The sequence below is a fragment of the Mytilus galloprovincialis genome, chromosome 10 (genome assembly GCF_965363235.1).
Source record: "Mytilus galloprovincialis chromosome 10, xbMytGall1.hap1.1, whole genome shotgun sequence".
Taxonomy (NCBI): Eukaryota; Metazoa; Mollusca; class Bivalvia; order Mytilida; family Mytilidae; genus Mytilus; species Mytilus galloprovincialis.
Genome location: NC_134847.1, coordinates 84,352,960 through 84,379,861, shown reverse-complemented (window position 1 = coordinate 84,379,861; position 26,902 = coordinate 84,352,960). Strand labels below are relative to the sequence as shown.

At 33.3% G+C, this 26,902-nt stretch overlaps 1 protein-coding gene across 1 annotated transcript; it reads left to right on the top strand.

Moving 5' to 3' along the window:
- Positions 1-1,507: 1,507 nt before the first annotated feature.
- Positions 1,508-26,899, top strand: LOC143048639 (putative inhibitor of apoptosis). The gene is made up of 9 exons (XM_076222426.1): positions 1,508-1,617; positions 3,120-4,197; positions 4,805-4,931; positions 7,331-7,494; positions 7,889-7,931; positions 9,439-9,534; positions 10,448-10,531; positions 12,182-12,214; positions 26,590-26,899. The coding sequence occupies exons 2-9, from the start codon at positions 3,139-3,141 to the stop codon at positions 26,784-26,786; spliced, it is 1,803 nt and encodes a 600-aa protein (XP_076078541.1). The 5' UTR covers positions 1,508-1,617; positions 3,120-3,138; the 3' UTR covers positions 26,787-26,899.
- Positions 26,900-26,902: the final 3 nt, after the last annotated feature.

The window sequence follows — 26,902 nt, the reverse complement described above, 5'->3', positions numbered from 1 at the left end:
TCTCCTGTGAAATGGACGAATCCGAAACGAGGATCAACAGACATTGCCCCTGTAAAAGGTGTCAGACAAAATCACTGTCTATCCAACCAAATTTTGCAATTTTCACAGCATTTTTAGTATTTTACATAAGTTTAACTTTATAGAAACCAGATATATCCTGATTTGTACATGTATCACATTTCTATATGCCAATTATCAACTAATTTGTAAGAAAAACACTGCCTTTCGGAAGCCAGTCATATTCTACTAAAAATAAACCCTGGTTTTCTGGAAATCTTAAACTAATATACCACGGAGCCTATTATTCCTCACTCAAAATGCAAACTAAAGACAAGTAGAATTTGGCCTTAAATGGTAGAAATATATTTCTCCTTTACCAAAAGTTTCATTTCTGCAAATTTCCTGGTTAGTTTAAGTAAACAACGACATCAAAAACGCTATTTTTGTTAGTTTAAACAATATTTTATTCAAAAAGTGCATGAAATATATTTATACAAATATAAATACAGGGATTCGGAAACAAGAAAAACTTATATATATTTTTGTTAGAGTATGGCTACTTTTACATACGTTCTGAATTAGTGGCTTGACACCTATATTTCTAATAAAATGCGAAACATAAAATGAATATCATGGATTTCTAGAAAATTAGACAATATTTCCCTGTCATGTATCATAACTTCGGCTAACTGTTTCCTTGCGTATACAAATTGTTACTATTTGATTTACATGAGACAACACCATTAGTCGGATGGTACACATTATTGAAATTGGTATAAGAATTGTTCAGTACTATTTAAGAATTACAAAATAAATGCTAATAATTTCAAAAAACATAATCTTTCACTTGTTTGTGTATTTACAGTTGTATTTCTTATGCAAATTTTATGATAAGTAAAACAAATGGGATTTAATTGACAAAAAAAGACAAATATGTTTATATTAAAACAAAGGACGAAGATTTGAACAATTACAGGTCATTGTGCGACCTTCAACATTGATCAAACATATTAAGCTATAAAAGATCACGGTATGACAAACCGAAAATAATTCAAAAGAAAAAACAAACACACAACAAACAACAAGGTTTATATAATAACCGAATGAACGAACAACAAATATCTCAGTTACAAAGCAACAACCACTAGATAACATGTTACTGACTTTGCAGACTTATAAAAGGGGCAAAATTACATTTGTAGCACTCCCGTTAGCCTGTTAAGTAACCCAAGTTAATAGATATACATCAATGAATATTTCTAAGTTATACATGTACCCACTTAAATTTAAACAGAATTTAAAAAAAGATCGTTCAATGATATATGTAGAGATTGAAAATTTCAACTGAAACCATGCATCAATGGTATTTTCTTTATCTGCACATTATTATTTCCCGCTATAATTATACAAGGAAAAGGTGTATGACTATGAGGAAGATTTACTACACATTCATGATATATAAATATGATTAAATCAACTCTCGTGACAGATTTTATTCGATTTATAATTTGGATATCGTAGTGTATTAATGTGAAATCTATGTGATTCTGGAACGACAGCTTCAAGAGGTCTTTGAAATTACTTCTATAGCACAACTTTATTTTGTTGTTTGGATCGGTAAGTTTGATGATCGTCATGATACGTGATTGGGAGATAGCATCTTTATATGGACACAAAAAGTATATATATATATATAAATATTGCAAAACAATGCGTCTAATGATGACATAAAAGTAAACTATTTTACAGTATCAAATTTTATTTAATTAATTGAGCAGATGTCTATTTCTAGGCATCCCTTCTGGGTATGTTGTAAATCCTTTTTGTTGAACTGGAACAAAAGACCAAGTGAGCTTTTCGCATCACTTGGCGTCCGTCGTTGTCATTGTCCATCATCGTCGTCGTTAACTTGCACAAAAATCTTCTACACTGAAATTAATTGGCCAAATCTAACCACACTGGACCACAATCATCATTGAGTTTTAAAATGTGTCCGAAGGCCCCGTCGCAAACCAAGATACATGTAGCCCACATGGCTAAGTACTGAACATAGAGATAAAATGCAACCGTTATAAATAGAGATAATCTGACAAAGCAGAAATGTTTAGAATGTTGAGTTTAACAAATTGTTTATAAATGAAAACTGTCACTTCTTATAGGGATAATTGCCCATAAATGACAAATTTTATCATATTTTTTCCTTTTTGCCCAAATTTTTGAAAACTATATAGAGACAGAGAATCATTCATTTGCAAAAATGGTCAACAAAATTCCACAAATGTGTCTAATGGTTGAAATTGTTAGAGATATTTGCCCTTTAATCATGATGATATATAACCATTTTTTAGCTTTTCCGCCGTATATATATATATATATATATATAATTATTATGATAAATGTAACAGTCACTGTAGCTACATAAATACTTCAATTCAATAAGCAAAAAATGATTAGAAAGACGTGGTCTACTAACAAGTAATTTTCTGACAGTAACTGGGCAAATTCCTGTTCTTAAAATATAATTGTTCCAAATGAGGATGTTTGGAAGTCAGTTTTTATTGCCTTGTTTCATAGAAGTGGCCAATCCAGTGATAATTCACATAATGAAAATCACCAGCCCAGTATTTAAATTGAAAACTTCCAAACATATTTGAAATCTATTTTTAGAATTCTATCTTTAAAAACCTTCCGTAAACCAAACAATTTGACACATGATCGATCAATAACATAAACAAACATGAAAATCAATAAAATTTAAAAAAAAATTTGTATTGTCTATTCATGTTTTCTTATCTTTTCAATAACTTGATTATTTATAAAAGCTATTGAAGAAACTGCAAACTTTGGAGTACAAATTAAAATCAATGGAAGTTACTGTACATGTATGATAATTATCAACATAATTATATATATCCGTTATAACGTCCTATATTGTTAGCACGTATGAAAGTGAAAATTTCCATATTTTAAGTATTTAGTTTATTAGGAATAAAAGTTAAATGTACTGAGAAGTAAAATGGATTGTCCTAAACATATTTTTAAAGTCAAGATTATTTACAATAGAAACTTTTCAAAAGATTATTAAATGTTTTATTTCATATCTAATCCCAATATTGTAGGATAGTAACTACTGTCGACATGACTGTCCATTCAAAGTTGATGTGTTCTTCGGGTGAATATTTCAATACTTTTGGCAATGATGATGATGCTGGATGTTACCAGGAGTCAACATATGATAAATTATCTCAAGAAACGAACATTTCGACTAAAAGCAATAAATCAGTTCGTAGAAACCATCATAATCCAGCTTTTGATTTGGCAGTTAGAACAATAACACGTCTTTCAAACCAAAAACATTTTGAACTCATGCCGGAATACCATTGCGAAAATTTCAGGACAAGTGCCAAAAGGAAAACACGGGTCATACAACCGAGGAGAATTTTAAACAATAAAAAAAGTAGGAATACATCTAAGTGTTTAACATACGTTTACGACCAATTCTCGCTAGAAACACTTACTCATCCTTTGGAAACGCACCAACAGCGCTCATATTCATTTGCAAATTGGTCTAAACCCGAACGATGGCCATTAGAACTTGTAAATGCTGGGTTTTTTTCCTTGGGAGATGATTTAAAGTTACAATGTTCATATTGTGGAATCAATACAGATGTAAGGGATTGGAAGGCTACTGACAAAGCACTTGATAAACATGCAGAACTTAATCCACATTGTCACTTTCTTAAAGATACCGGTTATTTTTTCAAATCACGTATAAATGAGGATAAGAATTCGAAAGATACAATTCACATGGACAATCCAGAGTTGACCGTTGAAAATGATATAAATGGTCCGTCATATTGTATAAAAGAAAACTTGAAACACAATCATTCCTTACATCCACCAAAAGGAATAGTTTTTAAATATCCACAGTATGCTTTTTTGGATGTTCGATTGAAGACATATGACAAATGGAAATTTGGAATAAAACAGATTCCTAGGAATCTATCAGAAAGTGGATATTTCTATACGGGGGAGGGTGATATTGTTCGTTGTTTCTGTTGTGACTTGGGATTGGCTGAATGGGATGTTTCGGATGATCCATGGACGGAACATTCCCGACACAGCCCAAAATGCTGGTTTCTACTTCACGAAAAAGGAAAAGATTTTGTAGAAAAGATCCAGACAGAGTGGCGTAAGGTAGGAAAATATGCATGTACAATGTAAATATTAAAGCACTCTGTGAATGAAATTAATTTATGATTCCATGTATTATTTTGCATGATGTAAAGCTTTACTGAATATTTCTGCTTCAACATTTATGAACAGACGGACCGAAGGGAAAGACACTTAATATTTTAATTTAAAGATAATAAGACGTTGTTTGATAGCAAATGACTCACCACTACTGACCAAATGCAGTTACGGTCAACAACTAAAGGTCACTTTAAGATCTTCAACAACGAGATCGTATAATGAGCTTGATATAAGAGTCCGAAATGGCAAAATTCAATGTAAAACAAACGGCTTGATTTATTTACAAAACAATAAAAGAAAAACAAATATGATTAACAGCAACAAACAACAATCACTAAATTACAGGCTCCATACTTGGGACAGGCACATACATAACGTGACAGGGTTAAATATGTTTACTGGAGACGAACCCTTACTGGTATTGGATTTTATGGTCAAATGTTAAAATATTTAAGTAAATTTACACTCTTGTAAACTGCATTATGGTTGAATGGTATAACTTTTTAGAAGCAATGAGTCTCCAATCATAAAATGCAATCAATTGTTATAGATATATAATCCTAAGCATGCAGCGTATGACGACAAACTATCTAGAATGGCTACCTTTGAAGGAGTTTGGCGAAGTGATATTGAACAGACATCAGAGATGCTGGCTGATGCCGGCTTCTTTTATGAAGGTAATAACAAATAAGTAGAGTACTAGTGTTGGTCAAGGTTGAACGATACTGATGATACAAGTTAACACACATATAGGTAGCATGGTAATATTTGCATTCCAGAATTACGGTTGCTCTTTTGTGTACCCTACTTAAGTCAGTGTATCTGAACAGTGTGTTTAGTCAATGTATCTGAACAGTATGATTGGACAAAAATACAGTATCAACTGAACATACTTTCCCAAACTGAGGGATGAATCTGGTGTAGAAAAATATGAAATAATGTTACATGCAGATGAAAATGAGTTTTTGAGATTTTTTTTAAAATGTTGTATTCACTGCACAATAAAAGACCTAAAAGCACAAGTAGCCTTATGTTTTGAAAGATAGCAAAAAAGTAAACGGTCACAGGGCCGTAACTAGGGTTCGAATTCAGGGGAGGCAGGGGGTTGGGGGACGCAGCCCCCCTCCGATTTTTTTTTCTCCTAGTAAAATGGTTAAAAATGACCCTTTTTCCTTCGATTTTCTTACTTGAAGAAACATCAGTATTGCTTTAACCTGGAAGCAATTCTTATGCAAAAACAAGCTGATATTGCTGTTCGGGTGAGCCAAGGCTCCGTCTTGTTCTGTCTTGTAGGCCGTACTTTGACCTATAATTATTAACATTAAATACATTGTGACTGCTGATTTTTTTCTCAACTAAAATTAGTGGCTAAAAATGACCCGTTTTCTTCGATTTCCTTACTTTATGAAAGGATCCTGGAAGCATTTTTATGCAAACAATTATTATCTGTATTTCAAGATATTTTTGTTAGAAATAAAAAAAAAGTTAAAAAAAACCATATAAATCAAGATCATAGAAAGCAAGATATTTTTTTATCGAGGACCTTGAATTTCAATATTGTTGAACACCAAACTGACATGTATATAACTACAACCAGGGAATTTCTATACTAGTATATAATTCGTATAAAAAGTCCCAGCTACAACGAATGGGAGTGTTTAACTACTTAGACATTGACCATAATGTTCTCGTACGATCGGGAGACGTTAAAAAAATGATCCAACAGCTCTGATTCAGCCGGTAACGAATTTCCGATATCATAAAAGATTCACAATACAAAGGGAACTTCCTCTGCTTAATTGAGCACCTAAATAAATGTGAACAGTTAAGTTTTATTCAAAATTGCCGAAAGCAAAGTTTCATATATGTTCTCGTACGAATACTGAATAACAGACGGACGGCCACACGAAAAAAAACCCAAATACTGAAACTGTTTCACTATCGATCAAAATCCTGAAAACTGACATATATCACGTATCATGATAAAACTGTTAAAACTGTAAACTGGTGTTGTTTATAATATAAATTCAAGTTCTTCGTGAACATATAATGATATTGTCAATATTTCATTTTAATACTTCAAAAAAAAATTTGGTGTAGAAAATTCAGGGCAGTTGCCTCCCCTGCCTCATAGGTAGTTACGGCCCTGGGTCATGATACATATTCAAATTCATTTCTGATTTTAAAAGAAAAGGACTTCAGTTAACTTTGAATGTAGATTTTTTGGCAGTCTTTGAAAATGGTGAAAATTCAAAAAAGGCTATCATTATCTCTCATGGGCCAGGAAATACTACCGTGTCACCTATACACTCATACGGAGACTTAATCCGTATCTGTATCACTAAGTAACGTAATGAACATCTCTACACTTAAAGAAATAAAAAACGTTTAAGGAATTGAATATTACAGTATTGATACAAAATGTCAGAAAGAATTTGCTGCATCAACCTCCCTGACTTGTGTGACCCCTTTAATGGCAAAGTATATCAGTCAATCAGCTGTGGCGGTGTGAGAAAAATACATAAGATAAGAAACCGTATTGTCATTTCAAAATATTATGTTTCTTCATGCAGTGATGTGCGATACCAAATATTAAAGTGTTAAAAAGGAACTTAAAAAACTTCTATCCTATAATAACACAAACAAAAGCCTGCAAATGCAAGTCTTCACATCAATGCTTATGTATTTGTTCAGCAGGAGTGAGGTTTAGGCTTGATGTTATAAATTTTCTTGTCACTTGATTTAAAAATCCCCACTTGAATACATTGTCTCAATTTTACATTAAAAAATTACATTTAAAAATGTATTAAGAATTTCCAGAACCACTGACTTTACGCGAATACAAATACGAATACTTTATGAAACGCAATTAAACATAAATAACAGAATATTAACCTTGTGTAATACATTAAACATAAAACACATCACTACTACATTTATATATTTAGTCACTGGAGTGCAAATTTTCTTTTATTTCAAAGAAAGTTCTGATAAATCTTGACCCCTATATATTTTTTTAAACACCAGTGCATTTACTTTAAAAATGACTAATTACTCAAAGTTCTTTCTTCTCTAGGTGAAGAAGACACTGTCCGCTGTCACTATTGTGACGGGGGATTACGTAATTGGGAACCAGGCGACGTCCCATGGGAGGAACATGCACGATGGTTTCCATTCTGTAAATTTGTAATCAAAATGAAAGGCCGAGAGTTTATAGACGAAATTAAAGCTAAATATGAAGTAAGTGTCACTTATAACAGACTGAGAATAGTCATTTAATCAACATGAATACGTTTTCCTTTCAGTTTGTCTTCAATTGTCATAGAGGAAAATGTTAAGAAAAATATTTCAAATGGCCTAACTGTACTAGTGGTTATTTTCTAAGAACAAGGAGGATATATTTTAACAGGAATTAATATCAGCTTAAAATGTTAAATTTTGTTTGGTTTCTGTTTCCGATGATTTACATGTTACTATATATACACAGTAAACAATAATGGCTTTTTCAGGCACATTATGCATGATGTTCCACTTATGTTTTATGACAATAAGACATACAGTTAGTCATATTATTTCCCAACTATTGAGTTTAAAGTATTAGTCATAGTTTTACTATTGTCAAATTTATTGGTAGACTTCCGCTCAAACAGAATCACAGGAACCCACAACTGAAACTTGTAAGTTATTTTATATGTTTGTATAACTATATATATATAGATTCTACCACTTCATCGAGTGTAATACGATATTTATACACTCGAGACAGTTAAATTTTCAAATTTAAAACGCGAGGCTTGCCCGAGCGTTTTAAATGTTTAAAATTTAACTGTCGATAGTGGATAAATATCGTATTACACGAGATTTGGTGGTATAATCTGTTTCTCTAATGATTTTCTAACATTATGCAGGTAAACTTATACCTTCTTTTCCAATGATCTGCAAAAATATGTGTTCTTTCTTTGTGACTTCATCCGGCATGGTCGCCTTTTTTCATGCCGTCACAATAGGAATTTCAGAGGAAAGCAAGAAAATTCGACGTCATAATCGGATTTTAACCAACGAAGTACTGAGATCAAACGAACCACACGTTGATTACATTTTTTATACAATGGGTGCAGAAAGGGATAAATTGACGAAGAATTAGAGAAATATATATATATGTAACTTTTTGTTATTTGTATCGTTGAGTTGCTAACTCGTTATTGTGTAACCAACGACTCTAATTGAGATTTTTAGTCTTATTATCCTGAAGACGATCAGATGACTCGCGCAACAACATTTCTTTGAACGAAACCTTAAATCGCCATTACTTAAAGTAACTTAACAACAAAAGCGACCATTCAGATTCAGGAATAATAAATTAAACACGGTTGACACCATCCACATGTGATACTTTTTTGAACTGACAATAGCTTGTACATTTTGATAGATATAACTTGAAGAGTTATAGATTACTCAAAAGACATGTAATCGATGATTTTATGTTTGTGAAAGTTAATCATGAAACAAGCAGGATCTTCATATTTTTATATATAAAAAGCTTGATTATGGGATGAATAAAACATAAAAATAAGTTTGTATTTTTGTTTTGGAACAGGTTAAAGCCAACACAATGTCATACCCCTGTTGATTTAAAAACAAGTTGGCAAAGTTTGGTGTGGGATAGCTTATATATAGAATAATAAGATGTTGCACAATTACAAAAGTGACCACGTTAAATCTAAGTTTGAAGGATAACTATAGGTCACTGTATGTCCTTCAACAATGAGCAAAAACATACCGTATAGAAAGCTTTAAGATGACACAATGCAAAACAGAGAAAACTAACGGCTTGATTTATACTGACATAATAAATGGAAGCTTTTATGACAAAAAACAACGAACGACAAAACTATATTTATAGGTTACACTCTACTAGCTTTGGAAAGACACACGAAGAATCCATGTAATAACAGCAAAACAATGATATCAACTAGAACGAGGTTGCAACAAGCCACAAAATTATATAGCACAAACTTTTATTTAATACAAAAAAAATGGACAGATCTAAGATTTCTCACTGATAACGAAAGCTAGTTATAAGCCCGAATTAAAAAAAATTATCCAGATTTGAATATCAATCAGTACTCATCCAACAGATAAATTATACATTTCATGAACAAGTGTTTTCTTTATTTTTTGTAGCAATTCGAAACGGAGAGATCGTCAAATCTATGCTTGATATGGGATTTCAAATGAAAGATATGATATATGCAGCTAATGAGTACACAAAACACGAAGGTAGCCAAACGATTCAACAAATACATTTTTTATCTAGGCACAACAATCCATTGACATCAAACAAGGAAAACTACATCTTGTATTAGAATTTCATGCAACTTACCTAACTGAACGTCGATGGGACATGTATCAAAATGTCTATCCACATTGAAATATATGGTCTCGATTCATACTATTTTCTTAATTTTGTTGCTGATGTGAGAGTAACTCGTTAACAGGAAAAATCTCATACAGGACAGTAAATGTCAGGTTACAATAGTTTATAGGTGTTACATTATTTTAGAAAAGATACAGATCAAGATGAAAACAATAATTGAGGGAATTGCACGAATTAGCAGCGTGTGAAGCCTAGAATCAATATACATGATATTATAGTCGTATAGGTTTTTTAAATTTGATGTAAGGGACACAAATCAATTTTCATCTTCTCAAAATGTTGAAAGAGCATTTAGCACAATGGAAAATACATAATAAAAAAGAAGATAATGTAATTTGCTATCTACTACAAATCTTAAATAATAGTTAATGAAAATACAAAAACAAAATACTATAAGAATAGGTACTTTTTGAAGTTGCTCATTCTAGTCATGACTAATTTTCGATTTCTACTGCATTGAGAGATTTGCATGTAAGTGAAACCAATAATGTCATGATTGAAAAAAAAACACAATAAGAAGAAACAGAAATAAACAATCTGACATTGCAATAGTTCTTCATTGCTTAGTTTTAAAAATAGTTCTGCATTAACATCGAACATGTAAAAAATCAGAGGAAAACAAAATAAACTGAACAATTCAAATGTTTGTAAATTAAGGCAACAGTAGAACACTCACAACTAAGCATATTTACTTTGCACAGGTTTTGTTTATAAAATAGAAAACACGTGTTAACATTTGTTTTGAAATCGTTGTAGGAAACATTCATTACAATACAGAAGACTTGTGTAGAATTTTAATTGAAAGACAAGAAACAGAAAAGCTTAAACTACAGTTTGGAGGTAAATTATCACAATCATTATGGTTTTTTAATGGTGTACAACATATTTGATTTTATCCTTACTTTAAAAAAAGTCTATGACTTTAAGCAATAGCTTGTAAACATCATTGAAATACTTAATACTCAATAAAAAAGGTTTAATTCCATAGAGTAAACCCACATACAGGCTTTCCCTTTTTCACGAATTTGACCTACCGATTTAGACGATTTACCGGATTTGTAATAACATAAGCAACACGACGGGTTCCACATGTGGAGCAGGATCTGATCACCCTTCCTGAGCACCTGCAATCTCCTCAAGTTTTAAGTGGGGTTCATGTTGCTCAGTCTTTTGTTTTCCTTGTTGTGTCTTTTGTACTATTAATTGTCTGTTTGTTTTTTTAATTTTAGCCATGGTGGTGTCAGTTTATTTTCAATCAATGAGTGACTGTCCCTCAAGTATCTTTCGTTCCTCTTTTAAGAAACTTAGTTATAGTAAATTGCCATTTCTAACAAAGAGTATCTGATTTTTGCTGTCATTTCTGTTTTATTGACATAGAATAGACTATTTTCTTATTACCGACTTTTGCTCCGGACTGGATTATTTTTGGCAGGTTAGCAAAACAGGGGCGAAAGATACCAGAAGAACAGTCAAACTTATAAATCGAAAAAAACTGACAACGCCATGGCTTAAAATAAAAAAGACAAACAGACAAATAACAGTGCACAAAAAAAAACAACAGAGAGAACAAAAGACTGAGAAACATGAACCCCACTTAAACTTGGGTAGATCTCAGGTGCTCCGGATGGGTAAGCAGTACCTGCTCCACATGTGGCACCTGTTGTGTTGCTCATGTTATTACGAATCCGGTTAATTGTCTTATTCGGTAGATCGCATTCATGAAAAGGGAAGGAGATTGCAGTAACTACGTAAGAAACTACGTAAGAAACAGATCCGATATCATCTGTGAAACGGTTATTCCATAATAGTCAACCAACACGTGATGACATCCGTAAAGTTTACGAAGGGATTATTTCAACTTCACTATTTGGAACTCTTGGTTTAGTAGCTTCCTAGTGAGCAGCAACGTAGGACATTAAGGTTAAGTAATATCAATTTTGAGAAATAAAACCAAGAGTAATATCGGTGCAATTGATGTAAATTTTAATTACTTTAAAAGACATAATGTTTATAGCGAAACGTTTTAGTTCTTCGTGAGTTAAAACTTCTATACAGTTATGACAACGTATCAATTGAAAACGTCTATATTGTTTTCACTTGTATTAAATAAAATTGAGAAATGAAATGGAGAATGTGTCAAAGCGACTACAACCCGACCATAGAGCAGACAACAGCCGAAGGCCACCGATGGGTCTTCAATGTAGCGAGAAACTCCCGCAACCGTAGGCGTCCTTCATTTATTAGAAAGGAGCAAAGACTGGCGTCCAGAATATGAACCAGCACACAGTAAATTGAATAATGTAAAAATGAGAACACTGTTTGGCTAAAGACGTCAAACGCTTTTTGTCATAAATTACCCGACAAATGTAACAAAAGATAAGGTATATCAAGGTAGGGACTGACGTCTGAACTAGTATTTTTAATCATTGCTGTATAACTATAACATTTCCTTATTTGTCTTATTCAAATTCATAATTTCTGACATTACAGAATTGGCAATTGATGAAAATCAAAACGAAGAAGGTACGTTTATCGTTAACGGTCACCTGTACACAATGAAAATAAACACACCAAACATGGAAAAAGATAACAAACATACAAACACACAAACAATAAAAGGACGATCGTAAATTTGAAAATGGACTTATTACATGATAACAATATATGTTGAAATATGAAACAGTGACAACACAAACCCAATATAAAAAGGAGATGTGGATTGATTGCCAATGAGACAACTGTCCACAAGAGACCAAAATGACACAGACATTAACAACTATAGGTCATCGTACGGCCTTCATCAATGAGCAAAGCCTATACCGCATAGTCAGCTATAAAAGGCCCCGATATGACAATGTAAAACAATTCAAACGAGAAAACTAACGGCCTTATTTATATAAAAAAAAATGAACGAAAAAAAAAAATATTTAACACATAAACAAACGACAACCACTGAATTACAGGCTCCTGACTTGGGACAGGCACATACATAAATAATGTGGCGGTGTTAAACATGTTAGTGGGATCCAAACCCTATCTTAACCTGGGACAGTGGTATAACAGTACAACATCAATACTACAAGGTTAGACAATTAACAAAAACGAAACCGAATAAATGTTAAAAACACTCTGCAAAAAACATAGCTATACAACAACTAATGCATAGAACATTACGTTATCATTCATCACATATATATATAACAGCAAAAAAAAGTGACAAAACAAAAATCAACAATAAAATAACATAACCAACATACAAAAACAATAGAAATGTTATTATTTCCAATGGGAAAATACTGAATGCGGTACATGATATCATCTGAAACAGATACGAGGACGGCCTTTGTTAGCCTTGTATTATTTTTAATTTTATTTTTTTTGTGTACAGTTTGGAGTTTAGTATGGCGTTCATTATCACTGAACTAGTATATATTTGTTTAGGGGCCAGCTGAAGGACGCCTCCGGGTGCGGGAATTTCTCGCTACATTGAAGACATGTTGGTGACCTTCTGCTGTTGTCTGTTCTATGGTCGGGTTGTTGTCTCTTTGACACATTCCCCATTTCCATTCTCAATTTTATTAATGTATAAGAAACAGTTCAAGTAATGTTGAACAACATGATATTGTAACATCGATACGTATATTGAGGATTGATCCTATGCGCGAATTGGATATTTCCTTAGTACTATATCAAAGAAGTTTCGTCATATTGGTACATATCGTGTTCTCTCTGAGTTTTTTGTGTGCATTTAAATAGGTCCCAACATTGGACATAAATAATTAAAACGTAACTGCATCAAATTTGACTGGGTGTAATATGAAAAATGTAACCATACCAACTTAGAAACTTTGTTAATTTAACGACAGTAAACTACGTGTATATCTCGCGGAACAATATTAAATGAAAAAATAACAACTTTAATTGTTTTATTTTACTTTTTACTAAGATTTTCGATATTAGTTGATTGTTAATTGTGTTAACCTTTAACAAAAATAGAATACAGGGCCCGGTTGTTCAAAAGGCTGGATAAAGTTATCCAAAGGATAAAGTCTGTATCCACTGGATAACTTTTGTCCACTGGACAAATCCGGTTGTTCAAAAATTGTCCAGTGGATAAAATAGCTTAACCATGGACAAAATTTGTCCAGTGTCTAGGGGTTCGGATAAGTTCTTATCCAGAGGCTAAATATGGCTGCCCATGTGTTGTATGATGTGTAGTAGACATATAAACCACGCATAAATAGTGAATTTCACGGTGAACCATATAAAGAATTTCAGGCTAGGTAAAGATTTTCTGAAGCTAGCATAGAAGTTTAAACAATTTTGCTTTATGATGATTTGAAAAGACCTACCTAGAGAAATTATGCCATTCCAGTTGCCACACAGATTAAAATTACTCTAAGATGTTTTAACAGTTGCATTGCTTGTTATTGCGTAATATTGAAATGGAAAAAAATCGGTTCGGACAAATTTTAAGAACGCCTGTTACTTTAAAAATTATTACATGACGTGACAAAAGTTCTGACGTATACAAGAGATGCTCGGCCAACGCACCTGTTGATGAACAATACGATACCAGGGCCCGGTTGTTCAAAAGGCTGGATAAAGTTATCCAAAGGATAAAGTCTGTATCCACTGGATAACTTTTGTCCACTGGACAAATCCGGTTGTTCAAAAATTGTCCAGTGGATAAAATAGCTTAACCATGGACAAAATTTGTCCAGTGTCTAGGGGTTCGGATAAGTTCTTATCCAGAGGCTAAATATGGCTGCCCATGTGTTGTATGATGTGTAGTAGACATATAAACCACGCATAAATAGTGAATTTCACGGTGAACCATATAAAGAATTTCAGGCTAGGTAAAGATTTTCTGAAGCTAGCATAGAAGTTTAAACAATTTTGCTTTATGATGATTTGAAAAGACCTACCTAGAGAAATTATGCCATTCCAGTTGCCACACAGATTAAAATTACTCTAAGATGTTTTAACAGTTGCATTGCTTGTTATTGCGTAATATTGAAATGGAAAAAAATCGGTTCGGACAAATTTTAAGAACGCCTGTTACTTTAAAAATTATTACATGACGTGACAAAAGTTCTGACGTATACAAGAGATGCTCGGCCAACGCACCTGTTGATGAACAATACGATACCAGTTGTTTTTCATATCGCATAAATTTTCTAACTGCGATTTGGAAAGCACAATAGAATAATCAGAAATACTGGTCATGCAGTTCTCTTATTTAAATAAAGGACAAGGTACGATAAGCATCAGAGAACGACCCCCTTATATTTCGTTCAAATTGAAAGTTACTTGCCATTAATTATAATATTATATTTAAAGAAAAAGAAAATCATGCCTATATTTTTGTAAACATCAATAGATTTTCCAACTTCCGCTGATATTATTCATGCTCTGTTGCTGTAAACACCTTAAGATTTGTAAAAAGGGCAGACTGAAAATTGCAGTTCTGCATTTTAAACTATGAGCGTACCTACGGCCCACGATCATATTTATACCAGACGTTTCTTGAACATAAATGTTGATGCAGTTCAAATATTTTAGTGGGTCGAAGGCACGCTCATAGTTAAAAAAAAAATTAAAAAATGACAAATATCGTCGTAGTTTTCATTGAATCATCGAATATTTTAAACGAGCTGCGGAACGGAGATGAATTCCGGTATTCACTGGACCGACGACATACTTATATTCATGGTACAGGATAATAGCTAGTTTCTTTTGGACGAACATTAAAAATATTTGAGACAGGAAAACAGGATATTCCTGTATTTATTAATCATGAATTTAAAGTGACAGTTTAGCAGACCGTCGAATTTTGACCTAAAACTGTCTGAACTGGGACAAACTTCAGAGAAAATTTTGGGAACGTAATTATAAATGAATATAGACTGATAACTGGTTCAAACTCAAACGCTGCCTATACACATTTTGTTTCATAATTGACGAAATCGTCGCATTGGAATCTTTTAATCTCCGTTAGCACTTTTGTAAAAAGTGCTTTCTTTCACGTCCGCATTTCTATCAAGTATGGCATGCCAAGTTAACATTTTAAGGCAATCTTTTAATATAAATACAGATGGCGAATATAAATTACAGAACTGTGAATAATAACATACATTGTAATTCATATGACATAAGAAGACACCATGTGACAATTTTAATTATTTAATTGTGTAAGTGTAACAATAATAAAGATCAAACAAAATTATCTAACACTTTTATGATCTAAATTATGTATCTGGAGTAATTTTTTGGTTATGGTGTTGAATTTATTTATTGGACTTATGATAAGTAATCGTACCCCAACTTCCCGTTGTTCTTTTTCAACGACAACGCATGCTACCTCGTATTTCTTGTTGGCAAATTATTCTCTACATAACTTTCCGTTTTAAATGCAATGTATGCATGCATAAATTATTTGTCACTGGATGGTCAGAAAACAACATTCAATCAAATTTCATATCTCCTCCTAAATAACAGTACTATAATGACTTTAAACATGTTCAAAAGAGTAACATATTCGTTTATTTTTTAATCAGATATTCACACGTCAAAGAAAAGAAAATAAATATTGGATATTAAAGGAAAAAACCGCATTATAGTCAAAGATGTCTTGCTTTTTATACGACCGCAAACATTTTAATTTTTCATCGTATATTGCAATCACGTTGGCGTCGTCGTCGTCGTCGTCGTCGTCGTCCTAATACTTTTAGTTTTCGCACTCTAACTTTAGTAAAAGTGAATAGAATTCGATGAAATTTGACACAAGGTTTATGACCACAAAAGGAAGGTAGGGATTGATGTTGGGAGTTTTGGTCCCAACATTTTAGGAATTAGGGGCCAAAAAGGGCCCAAATAAGCATTTTCTTGGTTTTCGCACTATAACTTTAGTTTAAGTGAATAGAAATCTATGAAATTTCGACACAAGGTTTATGACCATAAAAGGAAGGTTGGGATTGATTTTGGGAGTTTTGGTTCCAACAGTTTAGGAATTAGGGGCCAAAAAAGGGCCCAAATAAGCATTATTCTTGGTTTTCGCACAATAACTTTAGTATAAGTAAATAGAAATCAGTGAAATTTAAACACAAGGTTTATGACCACAAAAGGAAGGTTGGGATTGATTTTGGGTGTTTTGGTTCCAACAGTTTAGGAATTAGGGGCCAAAAAAGGGCCCAAATAAGCATTATTCTTGGTTTTCGCACAATAACTTTAGTATAAGTAAATAGAAATCAATGAAAATAAAACACAAGGTTCATGACCACAAAAGGAAGGTTGGGATTGATTTTGGGAGTTGAGGTCCCAACAGTTTAGGAATAAGGGGCCAAAAAGGGGGCCAAATAAGCATTATTCTTGGTTTTCGCACCATAACTTTAGTATAAGTAAATAGAAATCTATGAAATTTAAACACAAGGTTCATGACCATAAAAGGAAGGTTGGGTTTGATTTTAAAAGTTTTGGTCCCAACAGTTTAGGAATAAGGGGCCCAAAGGGTCCAAAATTGAGCTTTGTTTGATTTCATCAAAAATTGAATAATTGGGGTTCTTTGATATGCTAAATCTAACTGTGTATGCAGATTCTTAACTTTTGGTTCCGTTTTCAAAATGGTCTACATTAAGGTCCAAAGGGTCCAAAATTAAACTTAGTTTGATTTTAACAAAAATTGAATCTTTGGGGTTCTTTGATATGAAAAACAGTTTAATTTGGATAGTCCATGTATTTCTCTGATCAGCAAATGCAGTGGCAGATCCAGAACTTTTCCTAATGGGGTGGGGGGGGGGGGGGGGCGCCCGCTTCAGCCATGCTTCAATGATTCCCTATATAATCAACCAAATTTTTCCCACGAAAAGGGGGGCCCGGGCCACCCAGGCCCCCTGGATCCGCCTATGAAATGGAGACCCAATGTAAACAATGATATGATAATATTTTGAAAATAATCACCACATTTTCCTATGGTGAGTTCTGGACAAACATATTTTACAACCGTAAACAAAAACTTTTAAATGCGCTTTTTTTTTGTGTTTTAGAATAGTCAGCCCCAATCCATTGACGCACATCATATGTCTTCCACACAGAAAAATCCAAAGATACCCTTTAAGAATGATCGAGCTTTTAAATTGTATGAATTGTTATTTTCTGTTAGCTGCAACCATGCTGGCCTTAACAATTTCGTATCAATGCAAATTTATTTTTACTGTTTGAAAAATGCTTGATTTGCGTTTTACATGCAATATTCGTTTGGTTTTTTTTAACGAAATAATATCCAATCAAATGAATAAATTAGTTTTATTACTTATTTGAATATGTTAACAAGTCATTTTAATACTGCAATTAAAGAGAAGGTATTATTGATTTTTGACCATCCAGTGGCACACACTTCATGAATATTTTTGACACAAGGTGATATAAAAGAAATATAAGTTTCTCCCTGCTCCCGCCCGCTCTTCTCCTTTCTCCCGCCTCTCTTCTCTTTTCTCCCTCCCTTTTCTCTCTCCATTACCTTTTCAGACATACATTTCATTAAAATCCATTTAACATTCAGGAAGAGTTTCGCTAAGAAGATTAGTAATGCCATACATTAGAGTAAAGAGTATCTCCCCTGTAACATTTAGAACTTTCTCGTGTAAATATTTCTTAAATATCCATCCAGCTGTTCAGGTGGAGATGCGCTTAACAGAGATACATTGATAGACAGATATGGTGCAATATATATGCCTGCAACGTGATCAGACGCATACACATTCCCATCTAGGAGGGACATTTCAAGGCAACCTCCCATATTTTCGATTTTTGAAAAATTTTAATCGGGAATAGTCCTGTCAAGGACTCGTAAATGTGTTACCCCAGATTTACTCTGATGCACGCCGTTTCCCGATGGTTTTTTTAAAAGTATAAATCCAAACTATAAACGCAGCATAATGTGTGAAAATATGGGGAGTTTTTGTGACACTTTCAGTGCAATTTCGCAAGAAACTAATGAGTTTTAAAATGGTTGCCGAAAAACGCTGCTTGCAAAAACAAGTTTTTTTTAGTAACCTTTTTTGGTGGCTGCATTAAAAATGCGTCTTTTAGAGACAACAGTTTTAAATTGTATGGTATCGTCCTGAACATGCCTGAAATATTTGCTACTGGACATTTGCAACCTCAAATCAATCAATTCGAATTGTACTAGAAAATCACTGTTCACTCAATAACATTTTTGAAGCAGAATGTGCACCCTGTTAGTTGGAAATAAAACTAAATCAGTAAAATTAATAGGAAATTTACGAAACCAGACAGGGAAAATGAAAACAAAATACCAAACACCATTCAGATCCAGTTACATGTTTTTTCAATACCTCTCAGATAAAAGCACGTTACTCTATATTTAGTAATGTCATCCTTTTTCTGCCAAACTGTATGCATATCGGTTAACTTTGAAGCAATTTATCTTAAAAAAAAACCCAAGGATGGTGATATGTGTCTCTATACATTCACGGGCTCACAAAATAATCCTTGAAATTGTTAGTTTTTAGTCTTTCTCCATATATAAGAAATCGTAATGAATTAGTGACGAGGTTCGGAATATTTTTTTTCGTTAGTTTGCCATTTTGGGGAATTTTCTGCGACTGTCATACAAGTGAAAGGTTTTACTAGCCATAACACCAGGTCCAATCCACCATTTTCTACATGAGAAAATGCCTGTACCAATTCGGAATATAACAGTTGTTATTCATTTGTTTGATTTTGCAGTTAGATTAAGGACTTTCCGTTTCAATATTTCCTCGGGGTTGTTTTTTTGTTTGTTTTTTTACTTTTTATTAGCACTTTCTTGAATCTTTTCATGCTTTTGATTAACTCATTTATTAGATAATTGTTTTCTTGCTAAATTCTGATAATTTTAATATACATTTTTGTCTCCTTTTTACCCCCTTTTCTCCTTTCTCCTGTCCCCTCTCTCCCTTCTCCCGCCACTCTCTGCCATGCTCCCAATACCCTGTTCAGGCCCTCATTAATATAGTTTTGTAAATCATTTTCACCATCAATGATAATCATTGCCATTAATGTTAATTTGGCATGCCATACTTGAAAGAAATGCGGACGTGAAAGAAAGCACCTTTCGTAAAAGCGTCAATGAAGATGAATCCGGGGATAAATCACCTAGTTTGTACATTCCAGGGCGACGACCTCGTCATTTATAAAACAAAATACATGTTTCTGAAGGTAAAGATGTACTAAATTAACATCAATATTCATCTGTTGAGTAAAGAATACTTATGCAAAATGTGTTCCTGTTAAGAAACCACCATTCCTCGGAGATTCCATTCTAAACAAAGTTTTGCAGTTTTTACGCTACAAAAGACATGTTGACATGATTAACGTCTGTGTCACAGGGTTCTTAATATTGAAATTTAGTAAAAAAAAAAGCCATTTTCCGACTTTTCGCGAATCTTGATGTACTTTCTCAAACAGAGCTTGAATAATATCATTAAGAGTTCTCTGGTTTTGGGAGGTGTCCTCCGGATACCATTTTGTCCAGCGGATAGCTGGACAATCCTTAACCAGTTTTTGAACAACACAATTTAACCTCTGGATAGCAATCCACTGGATAAACATTTATCCAATGGACAAGCTTATCCAGTGGATAACTTTATCCAGCCTTTTGAACAACCGGGCCCAGTTGTTTTTCATATCGCATAAATTTTCTAACTGCGATTTGGAAAGCACAATAGAATAATCAGAAATACTGGTCATGCAGTTCTCTTATTTAAATAAAGGACAAGGTACGATAAGCATCAGAGAACGACCCCCTTATATTTCGTTCAAATTGAAAGTTACTTGCCATTAATTATAATATTATATTTAAAGAAAAAGAAAATCATGCCTATATTTTTGTAAACATCAATAGATTTTCCAACTTCCGCTGATATTATTCATGCTCTGTTGCTGTAAACACCTTAAGATTTGTAAAAAGGGCAGACTGAAAATTGCAGTTCTGCATTTTAAACTATGAGCGTACCTACGGCCCACGATCATATTTATACCAGACGTTTCTTGAACATAAATGTTGATGCAGTTCAAATATTTTAGTGGGTCGAAGGCACGCTCATAGTTAAAAAAAAAATTAAAAAATGACAAATATCGTCGTAGTTTTCATTGAATCATCGAATATTTTAAACGAGCTGCGGAACGGAGATGAATTCCGGTATTCACTGGACCGACGACATACTTATATTCATGGTACAGGATAATAGCTAGTTTCTTTTGGACGAACATTAAAAATATTTGAGACAGGAAAACAGGATATTCCTGTATTTATTAATCATGAATTTAAAGTGACAGTTTAGCAGACCGTCGAATTTTGACCTAAAACTGTCTGAACTGGGACAAACTTCAGAGAAAATTTTGGGAACGTAATTATAAATGAATATAGACTGATAACTGGTTCAAACTCAAACGCTGCCTATACACATTTTGTTTCATAATTGACGAAATCGTCGCATTGGAATCTTTTAATCTCCGTTAGCACTTTTGTAAAAAGTGCTTTCTTTCACGTCCGCATTTCTATCAAGTATGGCATGCCAAGTTAACATTTTAAGGCAATCTTTTAATATAAATACAGATGGCGAATATAAATTACAGAACTGTGAATAATAACATACATTGTAATTCATATGACATAAGAAGACACCATGTGACAATTTTAATTATTTAATTGTGTAAGTGTAACAATAATAAAGATCAAACAAAATTATCTAACACTTTTATGATCTAAATTATGTATCTGGAGTAATTTTTTGGTTATGGTGTTGAATTTATTTATTGGACTTATGATAAGTAATCGTACCCCAACTTCCCGTTGTTCTTTTTCAACGACAACGCATGCTACCTCGTATTTCTTGTTGGCAAATTATTCTCTACATAACTTTCCGTTTTAAATGCAATGTATGCATGCATAAATTATTTGTCACTGGATGGTCAGAAAACAACATTCAATCAAATTTCATATCTCCTCCTAAATAACAGTACTATAATGACTTTAAACATGTTCAAAAGAGTAACATATTCGTTTATTTTTTAATCAGATATTCACACGTCAAAGAAAAGAAAATAAATATTGGATATTAAAGGAAAAAACCGCATTATAGTCAAAGATGTCTTGCTTTTTATACGACCGCAAACATTTTAATTTTTCATCGTATATTGCAATCACGTTGGCGTCGTCGTCGTCGTCGTCGTCGTCGTCCTAATACTTTTAGTTTTCGCACTCTAACTTTAGTAAAAGTGAATAGAATTCGATGAAATTTGACACAAGGTTTATGACCACAAAAGGAAGGTAGGGATTGATGTTGGGAGTTTTGGTCCCAACATTTTAGGAATTAGGGGCCAAAAAGGGCCCAAATAAGCATTTTCTTGGTTTTCGCACTATAACTTTAGTTTAAGTGAATAGAAATCTATGAAATTTCGACACAAGGTTTATGACCATAAAAGGAAGGTTGGGATTGATTTTGGGAGTTTTGGTTCCAACAGTTTAGGAATTAGGGGCCAAAAAAGGGCCCAAATAAGCATTATTCTTGGTTTTCGCACAATAACTTTAGTATAAGTAAATAGAAATCAGTGAAATTTAAACACAAGGTTTATGACCACAAAAGGAAGGTTGGGATTGATTTTGGGTGTTTTGGTTCCAACAGTTTAGGAATTAGGGGCCAAAAAAGGGCCCAAATAAGCATTATTCTTGGTTTTCGCACAATAACTTTAGTATAAGTAAATAGAAATCAATGAAAATAAAACACAAGGTTCATGACCACAAAAGGAAGGTTGGGATTGATTTTGGGAGTTGAGGTCCCAACAGTTTAGGAATAAGGGGCCAAAAAGGGGGCCAAATAAGCATTATTCTTGGTTTTCGCACCATAACTTTAGTATAAGTAAATAGAAATCTATGAAATTTAAACACAAGGTTCATGACCATAAAAGGAAGGTTGGGTTTGATTTTAAAAGTTTTGGTCCCAACAGTTTAGGAATAAGGGGCCCAAAGGGTCCAAAATTGAGCTTTGTTTGATTTCATCAAAAATTGAATAATTGGGGTTCTTTGATATGCTAAATCTAACTGTGTATGCAGATTCTTAACTTTTGGTTCCGTTTTCAAAATGGTCTACATTAAGGTCCAAAGGGTCCAAAATTAAACTTAGTTTGATTTTAACAAAAATTGAATCTTTGGGGTTCTTTGATATGAAAAACAGTTTAATTTGGATAGTCCATGTATTTCTCTGATCAGCAAATGCAGTGGCAGATCCAGAACTTTTCCTAATGGGGTGGGGGGGGGGGGGGGGCGCCCGCTTCAGCCATGCTTCAATGATTCCCTATATAATCAACCAAATTTTTCCCACGAAAAGGGGGGCCCGGGCCACCCAGGCCCCCTGGATCCGCCTATGAAATGGAGACCCAATGTAAACAATGATATGATAATATTTTGAAAATAATCACCACATTTTCCTATGGTGAGTTCTGGACAAACATATTTTACAACCGTAAACAAAAACTTTTAAATGCGCTTTTTTTTTGTGTTTTAGAATAGTCAGCCCCAATCCATTGACGCACATCATATGTCTTCCACACAGAAAAATCCAAAGATACCCTTTAAGAATGATCGAGCTTTTAAATTGTATGAATTGTTATTTTCTGTTAGCTGCAACCATGCTGGCCTTAACAATTTCGTATCAATGCAAATTTATTTTTACTGTTTGAAAAATGCTTGATTTGCGTTTTACATGCAATATTCGTTTGGTTTTTTTTAACGAAATAATATCCAATCAAATGAATAAATTAGTTTTATTACTTATTTGAATATGTTAACAAGTCATTTTAATACTGCAATTAAAGAGAAGGTATTATTGATTTTTGACCATCCAGTGGCACACACTTCATGAATATTTTTGACACAAGGTGATATAAAAGAAATATAAGTTTCTCCCTGCTCCCGCCCGCTCTTCTCCTTTCTCCCGCCTCTCTTCTCTTTTCTCCCTCCCTTTTCTCTCTCCATTACCTTTTCAGACATACATTTCATTAAAATCCATTTAACATTCAGGAAGAGTTTCGCTAAGAAGATTAGTAATGCCATACATTAGAGTAAAGAGTATCTCCCCTGTAACATTTAGAACTTTCTCGTGTAAATATTTCTTAAATATCCATCCAGCTGTTCAGGTGGAGATGCGCTTAACAGAGATACATTGATAGACAGATATGGTGCAATATATATGCCTGCAACGTGATCAGACGCATACACATTCCCATCTAGGAGGGACATTTCAAGGCAACCTCCCATATTTTCGATTTTTGAAAAATTTTAATCGGGAATAGTCCTGTCAAGGACTCGTAAATGTGTTACCCCAGATTTACTCTGATGCACGCCGTTTCCCGATGGTTTTTTTAAAAGTATAAATCCAAACTATAAACGCAGCATAATGTGTGAAAATATGGGGAGTTTTTGTGACACTTTCAGTGCAATTTCGCAAGAAACTAATGAGTTTTAAAATGGTTGCCGAAAAACGCTGCTTGCAAAAACAAGTTTTTTTTAGTAACCTTTTTTGGTGGCTGCATTAAAAATGCGTCTTTTAGAGACAACAGTTTTAAATTGTATGGTATCGTCCTGAACATGCCTGAAATATTTGCTACTGGACATTTGCAACCTCAAATCAATCAATTCGAATTGTACTAGAAAATCACTGTTCACTCAATAACATTTTTGAAGCAGAATGTGCACCCTGTTAGTTGGAAATAAAACTAAATCAGTAAAATTAATAGGAAATTTACGAAACCAGACAGGGAAAATGAAAACAAAATACCAAACACCATTCAGATCCAGTTACATGTTTTTTCAATACCTCTCAGATAAAAGCACGTTACTCTATATTTAGTAATGTCATCCTTTTTCTGCCAAACTGTATGCATATCGGTTAACTTTGAAGCAATTTATCTTAAAAAAAAACCCAAGGATGGTGATATGTGTCTCTATACATTCACGGGCTCACAAAATAATCCTTGAAATTGTTAGTTTTTAGTCTTTCTCCATATATAAGAAATCGTAATGAATTAGTGACGAGGTTCGGAATATTTTTTTTCGTTAGTTTGCCATTTTGGGGAATTTTCTGCGACTGTCATACAAGTGAAAGGTTTTACTAGCCATAACACCAGGTCCAATCCACCATTTTCTACATGAGAAAATGCCTGTACCAATTCGGAATATAACAGTTGTTATTCATTTGTTTGATTTTGCAGTTAGATTAAGGACTTTCCGTTTCAATATTTCCTCGGGGTTGTTTTTTTGTTTGTTTTTTTACTTTTTATTAGCACTTTCTTGAATCTTTTCATGCTTTTGATTAACTCATTTATTAGATAATTGTTTTCTTGCTAAATTCTGATAATTTTAATATACATTTTTGTCTCCTTTTTACCCCCTTTTCTCCTTTCTCCTGTCCCCTCTCTCCCTTCTCCCGCCACTCTCTGCCATGCTCCCAATACCCTGTTCAGGCCCTCATTAATATAGTTTTGTAAATCATTTTCACCATCAATGATAATCATTGCCATTAATGTTAATTTGGCATGCCATACTTGAAAGAAATGCGGACGTGAAAGAAAGCACCTTTCGTAAAAGCGTCAATGAAGATGAATCCGGGGATAAATCACCTAGTTTGTACATTCCAGGGCGACGACCTCGTCATTTATAAAACAAAATACATGTTTCTGAAGGTAAAGATGTACTAAATTAACATCAATATTCATCTGTTGAGTAAAGAATACTTATGCAAAATGTGTTCCTGTTAAGAAACCACCATTCCTCGGAGATTCCATTCTAAACAAAGTTTTGCAGTTTTTACGCTACAAAAGACATGTTGACATGATTAACGTCTGTGTCACAGGGTTCTTAATATTGAAATTTAGTAAAAAAAAAAGCCATTTTCCGACTTTTCGCGAATCTTGATGTACTTTCTCAAACAGAGCTTGAATAATATCATTAAGAGTTCTCTGGTTTTGGGAGGTGTCCTCCGGATACCATTTTGTCCAGCGGATAGCTGGACAATCCTTAACCAGTTTTTGAACAACACAATTTAACCTCTGGATAGCAATCCACTGGATAAACATTTATCCAATGGACAAGCTTATCCAGTGGATAACTTTATCCAGCCTTTTGAACAACCGGGCCCAGATGGACAAACAAAGAGGCACCATTTTAAACATACACATAGAGAACAAATATACATATATGTGGAGAAATTTGTATTATGTTCTAGTCAACAAGAAACTAAAGATCTAATACAATGTATGTTCAATACCGTACTAAGATAAAACATTGCTCAATTTGTCTTATGTTATCTTAATGCGAAAGGCAAACTTTTTATTTCTACAATTATTGATCTCTGGTGGGAAGTTTTCTCATTGTCAACCATACCACATCTGGTTATATACTTGTTTTTATTCTTTTAATAATTTGCGTGGAATTGTTTCATTGGACACTGTTTTCCTTTTCGCTATATTTTCTGATAAGTTTTAGCTTAAATTTGCATCTGTTATTTTTATTACATTTGTATATAGTGAACAAGACTATTAGACTAGCAATTCAAAGGCGCTAGTTTTTTCGTTCGAATTGTTTTACATTTGTCAGTTTGGCACCTTTTCTAACTGGCAATGCAGTATGGGCTTCTCTCATTGTTGAGGGCCGTAAGGTGACCTACAGTTGTTAACTTCCATGTCATTTGATCTCTGTTAAGAGTGTTGTTTTCTGGCATTAATACCGCATCTCCTTATTTTCATGATAAGAGACTGAGCAGAATTTTATAGAATTCAAACACCAAAATAAAATGAAAATTCCTTCAAAAATGATTTAACATCAAAACTTCTTACAGATCCAGTGAAAGTCAGAGAAGTCAACAAAGAGCTAAAGAAAAATATGATGTGTATAAGATGTGAAAAAACTACCAAGTCAATACTGTTTGTCGAGTGTGGACACAGAGTAACTTGTGAAACCTGCGCGAACGATGTGGATTACTGTCCATACTGCGACGTTAAAATCAAAACCAGATTGAAAACCTATCTTTCATAGCATAAATTAATGAATAGTTTTCATCTTTGGTCTAATAAATTCGTTATTGTAACTCCATCATATAGTTGTTCAACTCATAAACCATGATTGTGAATAAAAAAAAGGATATAATATTT